The sequence below is a fragment of the Lytechinus pictus genome, chromosome 4 (assembly GCF_037042905.1).
Source record: "Lytechinus pictus isolate F3 Inbred chromosome 4, Lp3.0, whole genome shotgun sequence".
Classification (NCBI taxonomy): Eukaryota; Metazoa; Echinodermata; class Echinoidea; order Temnopleuroida; family Toxopneustidae; genus Lytechinus; species Lytechinus pictus.
Genome location: NC_087248.1, coordinates 11,836,864 through 11,852,049, shown reverse-complemented (window position 1 = coordinate 11,852,049; position 15,186 = coordinate 11,836,864). Strand labels below are relative to the sequence as shown.

General features: G+C 36.0%; 2 protein-coding genes across 3 annotated transcripts in view; one reads left to right on the top strand and one right to left on the bottom strand.

Moving 5' to 3' along the window:
- LOC129259546 (kynurenine/alpha-aminoadipate aminotransferase, mitochondrial-like) overlaps positions 1-5,850 on the top strand; it is a 19,118-nt gene extending 13,268 nt beyond the window's left edge. Inside the window, exons 9-12 of one of the 2 annotated variants that reach the window (XM_064098391.1) lie at positions 304-400; positions 1,011-1,137; positions 1,418-1,626; positions 3,205-5,845. In XM_064098391.1, the coding sequence (XP_063954461.1) occupies positions 304-400; positions 1,011-1,137; positions 1,418-1,626; positions 3,205-3,291 (520 nt within the window). In that variant the 3' untranslated portion in view covers positions 3,292-5,845. Of the gene's footprint in view, positions 1-303; positions 401-1,010; positions 1,138-1,417; positions 1,627-3,204 lie in introns of both variants that reach the window. The other variant, XM_064098392.1, reaches the window with a different exon arrangement.
- Positions 5,092-15,186, bottom strand: LOC129259014 (uncharacterized). Its single transcript, XM_054897281.2, has 2 exons — positions 14,666-15,186; positions 5,092-10,002 (listed from the first exon to the last, which is right to left on the bottom strand). The coding sequence occupies exons 1-2, from the start codon at positions 14,980-14,982 to the stop codon at positions 9,354-9,356; spliced, it is 966 nt and encodes a 321-aa protein (XP_054753256.2). The 5' UTR covers positions 14,983-15,186; the 3' UTR covers positions 5,092-9,353.

Below are 15,186 nucleotides of genomic sequence, written 5' to 3'. Positions count from 1 at the left end.
TGTTACCTGATCATTTTTCTTTCACTCTGAAATTGCATTAAAATTACCCCCAGATTGATTGCTAATGTATAAAAAATTAGCAGCAATATTTTGACGAAACTAAAGAAGTAATAAACACTAATCTTAACTTGTAAATATAGAAGTTAGTAATTCACAAAGTAGACAAATGTTTAATTATGTTTTATCAAAATGAACTGAAATTCAACTAGTTTCGGGTGCACTTTTAAGGTTATATAATCGAAAATATATATTTTTCCATTACTATACTATTAATCGATCATAATCGATCATTTCATACTTCAGGTATCGTCTTGGCTGGATATCTGGTCCTAATGCGTTGGTCACTCGACTGCTGTACCATTTACAGGTTGATTGCCAACACTCTAGTTTACTTTCACAAGTAAGAATTCAACAAATTTTTAATTTTCGTATGAAAAAATGATAAAGGAGTCGGTACATAGAAAGTAGTAGCGGCAGCAGCATAAAGGAGAATATCGAAGTAAGAAGTAGCAGCAGAACCATTTAGTAAAAGTAATAGTAGTATTACTTGAAGAAGCAAGAGAAGAAGAAGAAGTTGTAGTAGTAAGGGAACAGTAGAAGTAGCCCTAGTAGTGGTAGTAGTATTAGTAGAAGCAGTAGTAGGAGTAGTAATAGTAGTAGTGCAGTAGTAGTAGTAGAAGTAGTAGTAGTAGTAGTAGTAGTAGTAGTAGTAGTAGTAGTAGTACAGTAGTAGTAGTAGTAGTAGTAGTAGTATTAATAGTAGTTAAAGTAGTAGCAGTAGTAGCAGAAGTAGCAGTAGTTGTAGTAGTAGTAGTAGTAGCAGCAGCAGCAATAGTAGTAGTAGTAGTAGTAGTAGTAGTAGTAGTAGTAGTAGTAGTAGTAGTAGTAGTCGTCGTCGTCGTCGTCGTCGTCGTAGTAGTAGTAGTAGTAGTAGAATGAGTAGTAGTAGTAGTAGTAGTAGTGGTAGTAGTAGAAGTGTTTTAGAGATTTTCATGTTTTTTCTCTCCTAGGTACTATTTAGTCGTCAATTCCAACAATGGGGTATCGATGGTTTTCTACGACACACAGATACCACACGGGAGTTCTACAAACAAAGAAGAGATATCATTGCAAAAGCTGCAGAAGACCACCTTACAGGTATTATATCCCCACCCTAATTCCAGCAGAAGATAAGTGTTTGAATATTTTCCTGTGTATAGGTAGACACGGAATGACGCGGGGATATTTATATTCAGAGGGTGGGGCAAGACGACCAGCCCTCAAGTTGAAGTCATATCTCTTCTCATTTAAATAATACAATTAAAACACTACCCATACCCCCATAATCTTTTCTCCCATCACCTACACCTTTACTTCCCACTTGAACAAAATTGAGAACAGAATTAATTTTTATCGTCCACCTGACCTACTGTAACAGGACTAGCAACATGGTCCGTCCCTCGAGCAGGATTATTCATGTGGATGAAGCTCTTGACAATCCGAGATGCCGAAGAGTTTCTCTTAGACCAGGTCCTGAAGAATGACGTTCTTCTCACACCTGGTATTATCTTTCTCATGGACCAATCACAGCCTTCGTCTTACATACGAGTGGCCTTCTCGGTTGGGCCGGAAGAAAACCTAGCAAAGGTAGACCTAAGTTAATTGCAATAAGAATACTACATTTGCTACATGCTACATTTGCCATCACGAAATTGTTACTGCGCATGCGCTAAAAGAGTTTGCCAACGCTATAGAGTACCGGAGCGATGACGTCGGTTGCCGTGGTGTCATATCGGCCTAGTTCTAAACAAATGAACCCGGAAAGAAAGCGTGTGTTTCTCATAGGAGAAAATGGCGGCTATCGGAATGATCGCCTGCAACCTATTTTTTCAGACGATCGTTAGGTGCGACTCTGTTTAGAACCAATCCGCCATGACACCATGGCAACTGAAGTCACATTTCAGTACTCTATTGTTACATGTAAGCATGCAAAATCCGACATAGCAACATGTGTTACAGTATATTGGAGATGTTTTTTTGTTTTTCAATGTAGCAGTCATAACTTTACTTTGTTGTAAATTTTACATAAATATTCAGTTCAAGTCATGAAATTTATTGTTCCCATTTTTCCCGCGACAAGTTTACAATTCCCGAGATTCGATTTCTGCTTTCGTAATAATCAATTTAGAACATTATTCAGAAAAAACGCAAAGTACATTACTACACTGGCGTATAGAAACAAGTGAAGGTACTTTAAGATTTCAGCTCGTTGAAACGACAGAAAATCCTTGCAAGGGTAGACTTTCCAAAAACTTGGTACTTAAATAAGTCACTGTGAGTTTCATGTATATATTTTCGCACTCGTCCATTGCATTCCACAAAGCGCATTCTCCTGTTTACTTTTTATTTCTTACTTCTTATAATGAATCTAATCAGTGTATATACATGTTTTTTTATATTTATTTCGACTGTTGTCTCAATGCAATTTGTATTTTTATCCTGAATTCATTTCAATATTTTTACGCTCTTATTGTTGTCCTCTTAAAATTGTATGCGTGAACCAAAATCTCTTGTTATATGACAGCTTACAATCATTGCATATTCATTCTTATTCATTGTATATTCATATTATTCATCTGATTATTCCTTATCCTTGTGATTTTTTTTTCAATAATATGATAGCAGCCTAATTCATTCAATTCATTCATTTTATAAAATATTTAGTGTAAATTCTTGCCAAACTGTTTAATTTCATGATCTTTTCTTATTAGTAACATGATATATCATATCACTTTTGTTATTTTGTTTTATTTACCGTATATATTATGCTTCTTTCATATGTGTTTACTTTTTACTTTTATTGTATATATGGACCCCGTGGAAGAACAGTATAGCCATGTCGACTAAACTGAATATGGGCTATCCATCCGCTTTTGCATTTTTTGTGTTTTTTTTTTATACGGAAAATAAATACTATACTATACTATTGATCTTAGAGAAACAAGGGGAATGGCGCATTGGCAATGTGATTTTTAATAATAAATTATAAAAAAGTGTTTGCTTTGAAATTACACCTCGAGATTGTATAAAACAGATGAAATCGTTTGAAACGTGAACAACAATGAAACTACTATCATTATAAACATGATGACAAAAACCTGTAGTGTTTTCTCTTCAGTTATCTTGTTAAAACTTATTCTTTGCTATTTTCTTTTTTTCTGCCAGGGACTGAAGATATTGGCAGAAACGATACGAGAGTTCAACAAGACTTCCAAGGATGAGACAACGATAGAGGGCAACCAAAAAGGATAGTTAAGAAAGTGGGAAGAATGTAGAAAATCATGTTGCCAGTAATTATATTTCACTCTAACATCAAAATTACAGGAACTTTGTAGTAAAGCAAAGCTAAATTCTGTCAACATTATTTCTCCAAACTAAACTTGTTAATAATGTAGTTAGGGACGTATGGCAGCCATTTCGAATATCAAAATAAAGCATTCATCACATACATGACATAGTTAATGATATATTTCGTAATAGCAATCATGTTTTCAGACAGTACTTTTATCACAATAACTTACATTTTAGTGCTTTCTCTTAAGAAAGTTATTTTTCCCCATTGATATTGTACATAATAGAGTAAACAGGGGTCTGTGACAGCAAGTTTGAATATCAATGAAATAACTATTTAAAAAGAAAATGTCGGCCGTCACATGCAAAACGATGTATCTGAAAACTTTTACTTTTTCAGGTTTTGACATTTGGTGGGGTTTTCAGGGAGCGCTTTTCATTCATCTTACTCTCATAATTACAGGTATTTTAGTTTTCAAGATAGCTTGGGCTATCTGCAGTACTTTTTTCAAATTTTCCAACTAGTTTGATGGTAAAAGGATGTATCTTACAGATACACTCCAAAAGTGCCGCAGTAGAGCGCAATGTTCTTTGGTAAAAAGATGTATCTGTTAGTTACACTTTTCTTCCATCACAATGAGTGAGCGCACCCAGCTTCGTGAAATATGGCAAAAGGATGTATCTGCAACATACATATTTTTACCATAATTGGTGAGCCACGAACTTCATAGACTAGTGGATGGCAAAAAGATGTATCTGCAACATACAAATTGTGTGCCACGAAATTCAGAGACTAGTTTATTGCAAAACAGCGTATCTGTAACATACATCTTTTTCCACAAATTGTGCCAACAAAAGTCAGATATATAGTTTATGGTAAAAGTGCGTATGTGCAAATTACACCCTTTTACCAGTTGTCATGTCTTTTAAGTTTTAAAGGCTTGTTTCATCTGCAGATACATCATTTTGCCATGATTCAACCATAGAAACTAATCGATGTATGTGCAGATACACCTTTTTGCCATGATATCGCCGTAGGAATTGTATAATGTCTCTGCAAATACATCATTTTGCCATAAACGTAGGACTAATGTGGACAATTGAATATTTTGGCTATATGCTTTATCTACATAAAACAGTTATTTTGATAAAAAACAAAGGTTAAATGTTATAAAAACTATTAAGGAAGATGAATTCAATGACATTCTTATAAATCTAACTAAATTCAACACTGGGAAATTTTCTTTTGAAGAAAGACAAAAGCTGTTACTTCAAAGTGATTTTTCTAAGAATGTGCATTTTGCAGATACATCGTTTTGCCGTAAAACGGCAGGTGCGTTTTCGGACATTATTTCGCTCCTGTGTCACAATAATAGGCATTTTACAATAAGTGTGCATTTTTTGTTATTTTTATGGGCAACGTGCATATTTTAGCGGCATATTGGATCTTGCCAATTTGCGGAAAATGCTTAAGGTTACGAGAATGTCATCATTCCGATTTGTAATTAGCTCCCTTGAATTGACAAGAAATCATAAAATGTATGAAAAAACAAGGTCACGCCTCCCCGGCCTGGACTATTAGGCACCTTTTGCAGGACGACGGAACGGACCTTTACGAAGGTAGTTGATTTTGGAAGAGACTTTTGGGCCCGTCTTAAAAGACTGTCATGCAGTGCAAGTTGTGTAACCAGGCGATTCACTAAACGGCTGTCAATTTCGAGAGAAATAAACGTCTTTGTTTCAATGAGAAATTATATAATTCCTAATTCAAATAACGCTTTTGTTCCATTTTTTATTCAGCAATTTTATAATCTAAATAAATCATGATACTGATGGGGGTTCCTGACATGGATCATAATTTTGCAGATTCTAATCAATGGAGGAATTGCATTTAGCACAGTGTAGTGGTCAAAAAATATAATTTCATTTTTAGATATTTATCTCAAATATACAATATTATTCAAACTAACGCAATATAATTATTATAAACATAATTTGCGCTGATGGAAATGATGTCCTATATGATCATGGTCATAATGTAATTCATACTGGAGGAAATAATAAGCGGTCGATAATGCAGTATTCCTTCTGAGTAATTTTTACTAAATTATATTAAGATACCTGAAGCAAACCAGATGTATGCATACATATTTTACCCTAACGGAAATTATGTCCTATATAGTAATGTAATTCCAACGCAATCGATAATGCAGCGTTCCCTCTTGGTAATTTTTACTGAAACAAATTATATTCAGATACGAGAAGCAAACAAGACATTATGCATGCATAATTTGCATTGATGGAAATCATGTCCTATATCATGTATATATTAATGTAATTCATATAGTATGAAATTGTACACGGACGATAATGCAGTATTCCCTCTGAATAGTTTTACTGAACCAAATTATATTAAGAAACAACAGCAAACGATACATATGCATGCATAATATGCATTGATGGAAATTATATCCTATATAATGATGTAATTCATATTAAAGGAATATATACATGGTCGATAATGCAGTGTTTCCTCTGAGTAATTCTTACTAAAACAAATTATATTAAGATACGAGAAGCAAACGAGATATATGCATATATAATTTGCACTTATGGAAATTATGTCCTATATAGTAACGTAATTCATAATAAAGGAAATTATACATGGTCGATGATGCAGTATTCCCTCTGAGTAATTTCTACTGAAACAAATTTTATTCAGATACGAGAAGCAAACAAGACATTATGCATGCATAATTTGCATTGATGGAAATTATGTCCTATATCATGTATATAGTAATGTAATTCATACTGTAGGAAATTGTACACGGACGATAATGCAGTATTCCCTTTGAATAATTTTACTGAAACAAATTATATTAAGAAACAACAGCGAACGATACATATGCATGCATAATATGCATTGATGGAAATTATATCCCATATTGTAACGTAATTCATACCAAAGGAAATTATACACGGTCGATAATGCAGTATTCCCTCTGAATAATTTTAAACTGAAACAAATTATATTAAGAAACAAAAGCAAACGATACCTATGCTTGCATAATTTGCATTGATGGAAATTATATTATATATACAGTGCGTATCAAAAAAGTTTACACTTTGAAAAAGCCCTGGGAATTAACAAATATACAACATGTGGGTAATTTTTACACGTATAATCTTTGGTTTGGGTCTCATCTATCCAATGAAAGTAAAAGTTTTGGCAGAATGTTACACTTGAGTGAGCACTGTCCATTTTTGTAAAGCTCGCAGAAATCTGTTTGCGCAGAAATGCTCGTTTTCACGCTGAGTCAAGGGAAAAGGGCAAAATCAAATTTACCCTGCGAAACATTTGTCTTACATTTCCTTTGCACTTTCAGTCAATTGAAATAGAACAGATAAATTCAAGCATTTTGTAACAATTTTGCCACCCAAATTGAAATTTCAACACTTAGTAAGCACAACCTTTTCCCTTTTTGTGCCAGCTGGATCTGAGGACATAACTAAATCTGAACAAAAGTTTATATCAGACATCTCCAGCATTTTTTCACTAAGTTTTTATCATTTAAAGTGGGTTTACATTTCATTTTTTATTTGATACTTGTTTCTTCACACTTTTTCCAAGCTTGACAATGATTAACAAAATAAAAATCAAGCCTAAGCCATTTCATGTACATCACAGCTCAGTGTAAAGCAAATATCGTCACGATGGCCTCGGTATGTGGGGGGAACGGGGTGGGGCGAAATGCACTCTTCGAATTGTTTTTGGCAAGGAAACAAGTTAAAAAGGTAAAATATATCTTCAAATCAATTTTACTAGCTAAGTTCAACGTGTTCTTCATGATTAAGGTCTACTTTTATTCGCATAACTATTTCAAAATTCTGCGCAAATTATTTTTCACTAACTTTTCAAAAGTAAGTGGTGCTCACTCAAGCGGAAATATTTTTCGACAGCTATATCGTCATTTGCTTAAATGGATCTGTACCAATGTTAAAAGGTGGAAAATCTTTAGGATATTACAAATGTATAATTTTACAGGATTTTTTCTAAGTGTAAACTTATTTTGATACGCACTGTAGTAATGTAATTCATACTGAAGGAAATTATACACGGTCGAAACTGCAGTATTCACTCTAAGTAATTCTTACTGAAACAAATTATATTAAGATACGAGAAGAAAACGAGATATATGCATATATAATTTGCACTGATGGAAATTATGTCCTATGTAGTAACGTAATTCATAATAAAGGAAATGATACGTGGTCGATGATGCAGTATTCCTTCTGAGTAATTTCTACTGAAACAAATTGTATAACGAGAAAAGAAACAAACTATACATAAGCATACATAATTTGCAGTGATGTAAATGATGTCCTATATACATGTGGTAATGTATTTCATACTGAGAGAAAATGTACGCTATCAGAAATGCAGCTTTCCCTCTGAGTAATTTTTACTGAAACAAATTATATTAAGATACGAGGAGTAAACGATACATATGCATACATAATTTGCCCAAATGGAAATCATGTCCTGTATAATGTGGTAATGTAATTCATACTGAGAGAAAATGTACGCTATCAGAAATGCAGCTTTCCCTCTGTGTAATTTTTTACTGAAACAAATTATATTAAGATACGAGGAGCAAACGATACATATGCATACATAATTTGCACTAATCGAAATTATGTCCCAAATAATAGGGTAATGCAATTATAGTACTAATAATATTAATACCAACATTCTTATATGGCGCATATCACTACCAAATGTGTCCTTATGCAGTTGCGCTTAATTGGATATTATTACCCTGGCTTTAGCCTCGCAGCCTTTTACAGCGCTGTGGCATTTCAAGGAATAAATTCCTGCCAGGTTCCTATTTACCTCACCTGGGTCGAGTGCAGCACAATGTAGATAAATTTCTTGGCGAAGGAAATTACGCCATTGCTGGGACTCGAATCCACGACCCTCTGTTTCAAAGTCCGAAGACTAATCCACTGGGCCACAACGCTCCTCGTAATGTAGGTAATTCATACTGAGAGAAATTATAAGCTATCCGTAATGCAGCGTTCCCTCTGAGTAAGTTTATCTCAAAGAAATTATATTAAGATTCGAGGGGCGGCGACAAATGATCCGTTATAAATTCCACGCACCAATTGAATGACTAACTTCAACCTTCACGCCGTATCACCCTATCGCATGATGCTAATCGCCTACGAATGCTGTCTTCAGAAGAAAAAAAATTGTGGTTTAGCGATGGATAGCCAATTATGGATAACCCGCTGTGACAGGTGTCGCTAACAGTACGAGTTCAGTTGGGCAGCTAATTTTACAACTCCAATTGTTCATAACTGACTGGGAATAATTACTGAAATAGTTTTCTTTATCATTACAACAAAAATTGAACGTAAGAAACATAATAACGTAAACGCATTTCATTATTATTTTTTTGGGGCTTCCCATAATCTTAACACAGAGTTAGAGTATGGCCCAAGTCAAACCAAGGGCTGTATCATGAAGTTCTTCGTAATTAAGTTATGACTGATAACTTTGAGAACGACTGGTGATCCTCTCTTGTGGTAAATTATATTCACCATTAAATGTTCGTTGGTGACTATTTAGCGCGTAAGAAAGGTTCACCAGTCGTTCGTACAATCGCTCTTAACTTACGAACAGCTTTATAAAACACCCTCCTGGCTTCAGAATGAGGGCCAAGTACTATGTACGTTTTCAATATTTTATAAGATCCAGATCGTTATGCTAAACACTGCCGAGGAGTAAAGCGAGTCGTGCAGTGTAAAGAGTCGAACTCGGTGTTCGGTGATGAAAGCGCCGGATCCTTTCCACCAGCACATACCTAGAAAGGAAAACAATGACGTCATTGCCATCTATTCTCTATACCAAAAGCCTTTACAAGGAGCCAGATGGTATCATTAGAAACAGCAGGTGACAGACCTTTTTGATACATTTCTGTGTGGTGGCCATTCATGCCGATATACTACTTGCTACTTTGCTACTTTGTGCGGGCTTCGTACATCTCTTCATAATATTTCATTATCTCATCGCTACATCTCAGGACGTCAGCGGTAACCTCGTCACGAGAGGGCGGTTGACTCGCCTCCAGAAACTCCCCACTCAAAATGGCCGTCCCATATAAATGGGCCAGATTTCCAACAAGCCCATCAGCCGGGAGCTTCCAGCTTTTCGTAATTTCGGCAGAAGCGTCCCACGACAATAGCGACTCGTCGTAAGGAAACCCAATCGCTTCGCAGAACTTCGGCAACACTTTTGCTGGCTTCGACAGCAGATCGTCGCCGTCGATGACAATCGGATCGCTGTCCAGATTTTCGCAGACGTACTTCCATATGTCGTAAGTATCCTTGAACATAAGGCCACCCGAGTTTAAATATGGACAATCACGCTCGAGGTCGTACGTCTCCTCTACCGCGGCCTCACCCTTCAGTAGACCTAGAGCCGAATGTTGAGCGAACATTGCCTTCCGCCACGAACGAAACACTCGAAGTGGGTGACGAATGAGGAAAGCGTGTTTGTAACCGGCAGGAAGAAAATTGTATTCATTCGGCGTGATAGCGTATGCCATGTCCTTGACAAATACATGACGTTCGCTGGAGCTTTCCAAGAATTTACCAATCGAAGCAAACCTGTATTTGTAAAAAGAGTGGAAATGGTTCTGAATTAGGATTGATCGGATTAGATGGCTACTTAAAGATTCACTTCATGCTGAAAATGACATGATTTTGACAGAAAAGAGACAAACATATCACTAAATAAAAATTGGACAAGAAAAAAAAAGTTATGACGTTTCATAATATTTGCATTTCAGTGAAACATTTCTATGCATGTCTTTATAAATATTCATTGAGCGTGTTGAGCAAATCGATGATTTGAGGAGGATTTTGTCGAAAATTAATGTGACCGGGACAGCAGTTTCGTCCTACGTTTCGGAGCTGACGAACAATTGCAAATAATATGTTGTTGTTCACAGTCCAGGACGAAACTGCAGTTTTTGACCCACCAATTTTCGACAAAGACTCCGGGTTTCTCTTCGTAGTCATGCAAGGCATTTGACAATGTATTTTTTATGTGCTTAAAAGTGTTCTGCGTCCCGGTGCGAACACTCCTTAATGCTTACCTGTCGGTCATGTGACACAAACAATCAAATCAAATATCTGTTGATGTATACAGAGCAATATGCTGTATTGATTAGTCACAATTGCCACTACGATGTTATATCCGTTTCAAGTAATATCGCATTTTTAACGAAAGAGAGAGGGAAAATAATAAAACTGACACAAGGGCAGGCAATCACTTTGCTCTACGCACGTTTAAAATGCAACTTCTTTATACCAAGGAGTTACCAGTGCTAGACTGAAAATACTCCGATGTTAATTTAACACCCTTTCGTAATCTAGTATGTCCACACCAGAGAAGTATTTAAAGAACACCAGTTTGGAATTAAACCCATGCTCTTTTAATACTAATTGGTATTGCATAAACACCTATCTGGTGTTAGACCAAAACCAAGCTGTTGTTTATTTAACACTTATCTGGTGTGGCCATATATAGAATCTGGGCTGTTGTTGAATTAACACCAGTGATTTTGCAGTGTGGTACATGGTAATTCCTTATTTATACCACTCCTATAACGCTCATATTGAACTTCATTCAGTCATTTTCAGATTGAACAAAAAATGGTACCCCATATGTGCGCATCCAATTCACTTTGCACACGATTCGGGTATTTTGATGAGAAAGGCTGCATTTTGAGGCCGTCACATGAAATGCCCAAAATTTATTATTTTTCCACCATTTTGAGTCGGATTTTTTAATGAATATTTGTCTATGTGTTGCGTGTGTAAAGTTTGTGTTCGTTGCGTATCTTCTTGAGCACATCATTCCACAATTAAGTTTACGGAGCACTTTGGTTAAGCACTTAGTTTACGGAACTGCCAATCGGAAATTACATAATTCACAGCAAAATCTGAATTTAAATGTATAGATTTTTTGAAATCACGGATGATAGCGTATATTACTTGGTGTAATTTTCATCATTAATAATTTAATTTTAAGATTTGATTATTATTTTGGGGGCAGGGAGGTCAATATTCTCGCGTCCGATCCGGCCCATATTTTATGATGGGGGACCTAAAGCTACGCACTTTGTTTTCAAACGATAAAAAGGTATCTTTCTCTGATTTGTGGCAAATATTCTAAAGATCATTAACCAAGAAGAAAATATCGCAAAACTCACGTAATACGTAAATTCCACCGTGTTTTTCGAACACCTCTTGATTTCGCCGCCCGATGTCAAAGGGGTCCTAAAGCTACACACTCGAGTTATCATGCAAAAAAATTTCCTGTGCCTCAATTTCTAAATTATGTTAACATTAGTATAGGATTTAAATTAAATTAAAGCGAATATAACTCCAAAATTCCAAATAGTTGTGGGTTTTCGCTGCATATAGGCTGCGTTTATGCGACCTCAAGCCAGAATCATGATTTGAATCATGATTCAAAATACAAACATGAATCACAATATCACAGAATCAGCGTTTAGACGACCTTCATTCCGATGCTGTTTCTCCTCAGATTCGGGCCAATCCAGTGCGCATCACTAGTGCGCAGTTTGACAGAGGAAGTTTTTCGCACGTGTTTCGGCTCTCGAAAAATCTTTTGCTTCCAGAATTCAGTCTATACCTCATTTTGTTTACTTCTATCATATAGGGTCCATATGCTTCTATTCATCTTGTTAGTTTATCAAAAATGTTGTTCGGAAGTGAATTTCAGCGTAGATCCAATTTAATATTGATATTGTATACTCAACAACTGAGATCATTGTCTGTCCAGTTAATTCATTTACTAGAACTTGAAGTTGAAGACGCGATGACCAACACAGAGCTTGAACATGACAAGAAATGCATGCGTATACATATTCGTGTACATACAGCGCCTTGAGCTTGGCAAGAGTCAAACCGAAAGTAGCCCGACACAACAGTGAGGTCATAGAATCATGATTGTAATCACGATATCGTTTATTCGAACATTTTCGTACGTGATTCTGCAGAAACGTCTTTCCAAACGCCCCTTTTTTCGTGTTTCATGTTTGTGATTCTAATCATGATTATATTCAATTTCGACTAAACGCAATCGTGATTCTGCAGAATCATGATTTGAATCATGATTCAGATCATGATTCTAGGGCTGCGTTTATGCGACCTCAAGCCAGAATCATGATTTGAATCATGATTCAAAACACAAACATGAATCACAATATCACAGAATCAGCGTTTAGACGACCTTCATTCCAATGCTGTTTCTCCTCAGATTCGGGCCAATCCAGTGCGCATCACTAGTGCGCAGTTTGACAGAGGAAATTTTTCGCACGTGTTTCGGCTCTCGAAAATTCTTTTGCTTCCATCAGAATTCAGTCTATACCTCATTTTGTTTACTTCTATCATAAAGGGTCCATATGCTTCTATTCATCTTGTTAGTTTATCCAAAATGGTGTTCGGAAGTGAATTTCAGTGTAGATCCAATTTGATATTGATACTGTATACTCAACAACAACTGAGATCATTGTCTGTCCAGTTAATTCATTTACTAGAACTTGAAGTTTAAGACATGACCAAAAAATGAAAAGTAGTGGACGATGCGATGACCAACACAGAACTTGAACATGACAAGAAATGAATTCATATACAATGAGCATATAGAGCGCCTTGAGCTTGGCAAGAGTCAAACCGAAAGTAGCCCGACACAACAGTGAGGTCATATAATCATGATTGTAATCACGATATCGTTTATTCGAACATTTTCGTACGTGATTCTGCAGAAACGTCTTTCCAAACGCCCCTTTTTTCGTGTTTCATGTTTGTGATTCTAATCATGATTATATTCAATTTCGATTAAACGCAATCGTGATTCTGCAGAATCATGATTTGAATCATGATTCAAATCATGATTCTAGGGTAAAAAAGCGGCGGATAAACGCACCCTAGGGTAAAAAAGTGGCGGATAAACGCACCCTTAGAGATTTACTGCAGCCTCTGTAGAACAAATAGGAATCGTTCGTCACTGGCCACACACAGAGTGCGCATTTGCCATTAAAAACTGCATGCGCGATGAGTGGGGCGTAACTTTAGGACCCGCGTAGCTTTAGGTCCCCTTACCATAATTATTGTTAAAAGCTAGCAAATAGCGGTTTCAACTTTCAATATAATTTTGCATGATGAAATAAATAGCTATAACAAATAAAACCACGATAACTACGCAACCCGGCTTCGGGCAGTATACACATGCAGCGTAGCTATAAAGGTAGTTGGCATTGCTGAATGCCGAGGCTGCATGCTAGATAAAGGCAATAAGTGACCGGAAAAAAGCAGGACCCTCCTTCAAAGGGGGAGTTCACCCTGAAAAAAAATTTGTAAAAAATACCAGAAAAATCATTAAAAGTATTGGTTTTTAGGAAAGGTTTTAGGAAAAACATCAAAAATTTAAAAAGTTATTAAAATTTCAAGTTTGTTATTGTGACGTCATAATTTGTTTACGATCATCTACCCAATATGTTATGTATGAATAAATTTCAATATTTTAGTTGTTAATGATGACTTTTTTTCTTTCAGGAGTGGGTGTGAAGTGACTAATCTGTTGACATACTGAAAGTACTAAATGAAAACTCTTATTTGTTAGAAAATGACATGATGTATAATTATACTACACGAGTAGGGAAAAGCTGCTCGCAATATGAGTTTATAAATTAAAAAAAATCATAATAGCCTTTTTCAATCGTTGATGGACTTCTTCAAACCTTCAATGATATTTATTTATTATTATTTTTATTTCGGATATTTTTTCATAAACCTTTTGTTTTTGTCAGGTGATTTCCCCTTTAAGATGTCCCATTCTCTAGACATGCTGCAATACAGGAACAAGGGGGAAAATGTTGAGTACAATTATTTCAGAGCTGGAATGCGGGATCTAAAACCTGTAAGCATGGGCTTTAGTATCTGAACTTAATTATAGCAATGGTATCAGATTATGAGAAGGGCCATAACCAGAAAAGAGTGGGTTCATTCAACTCATCTTACGACATTTGTTAAACATTCATATTAATTTTCATAGCTATCATGAATAACGAAATAATCCGAATGTCTGCCCTTTATTTAAGGCGACATTGAAAATGGCAATTATGAAATATAGGTGCAAAGTATAATTGAGAGTGTAAAGATTTCTATGCCATAATTCAAAAGTGCTCTATCAGAAAAAAAGGAGGTAAGATGATTCATTATAAAATATTAAACTTACGATAAATACTCCGGTCTGACTTTACAGTGGCAAATCTTGTCGAATAGATCACCAGCTTGCCTAAACTTTTCTTCATTACCCTTGTATCGATGGGGTAGGTGAAGGCCTAATACCTCCCTCACTGTGTCGGTTGTTGCCTTGCAGTAGGTGTAGGGTTCGAACCACACCTCGGTCTCTTTGCAAAAGCTCAGGCATTTGGTGAGGGCGGTGGAACAAGAACGTGGTACACACCACAGGATGGTGCGAGTCTGCGGCCCATTCGGGATTTGGACGCTTGGAGTCGATCCGTTTTGCTTTTGCGAAGTAGCCTCTGCCATTTATTCGTTCAAACTTTTTTTTCACGCAGTGTAACGTATATTTAGTCACTCCGAATTTCGATGATTGTCGATTGTGAGCCCTTTGTGAGGTATATTGTTCAACCCTTTCAAAATATTGTAAGACAAACGTTACAGAGACCTTGGCCTGGAGTCTCTCTCGGGGTCTCTCAATGTATCCATTGAAAATCAGTCGATCGTATCTCC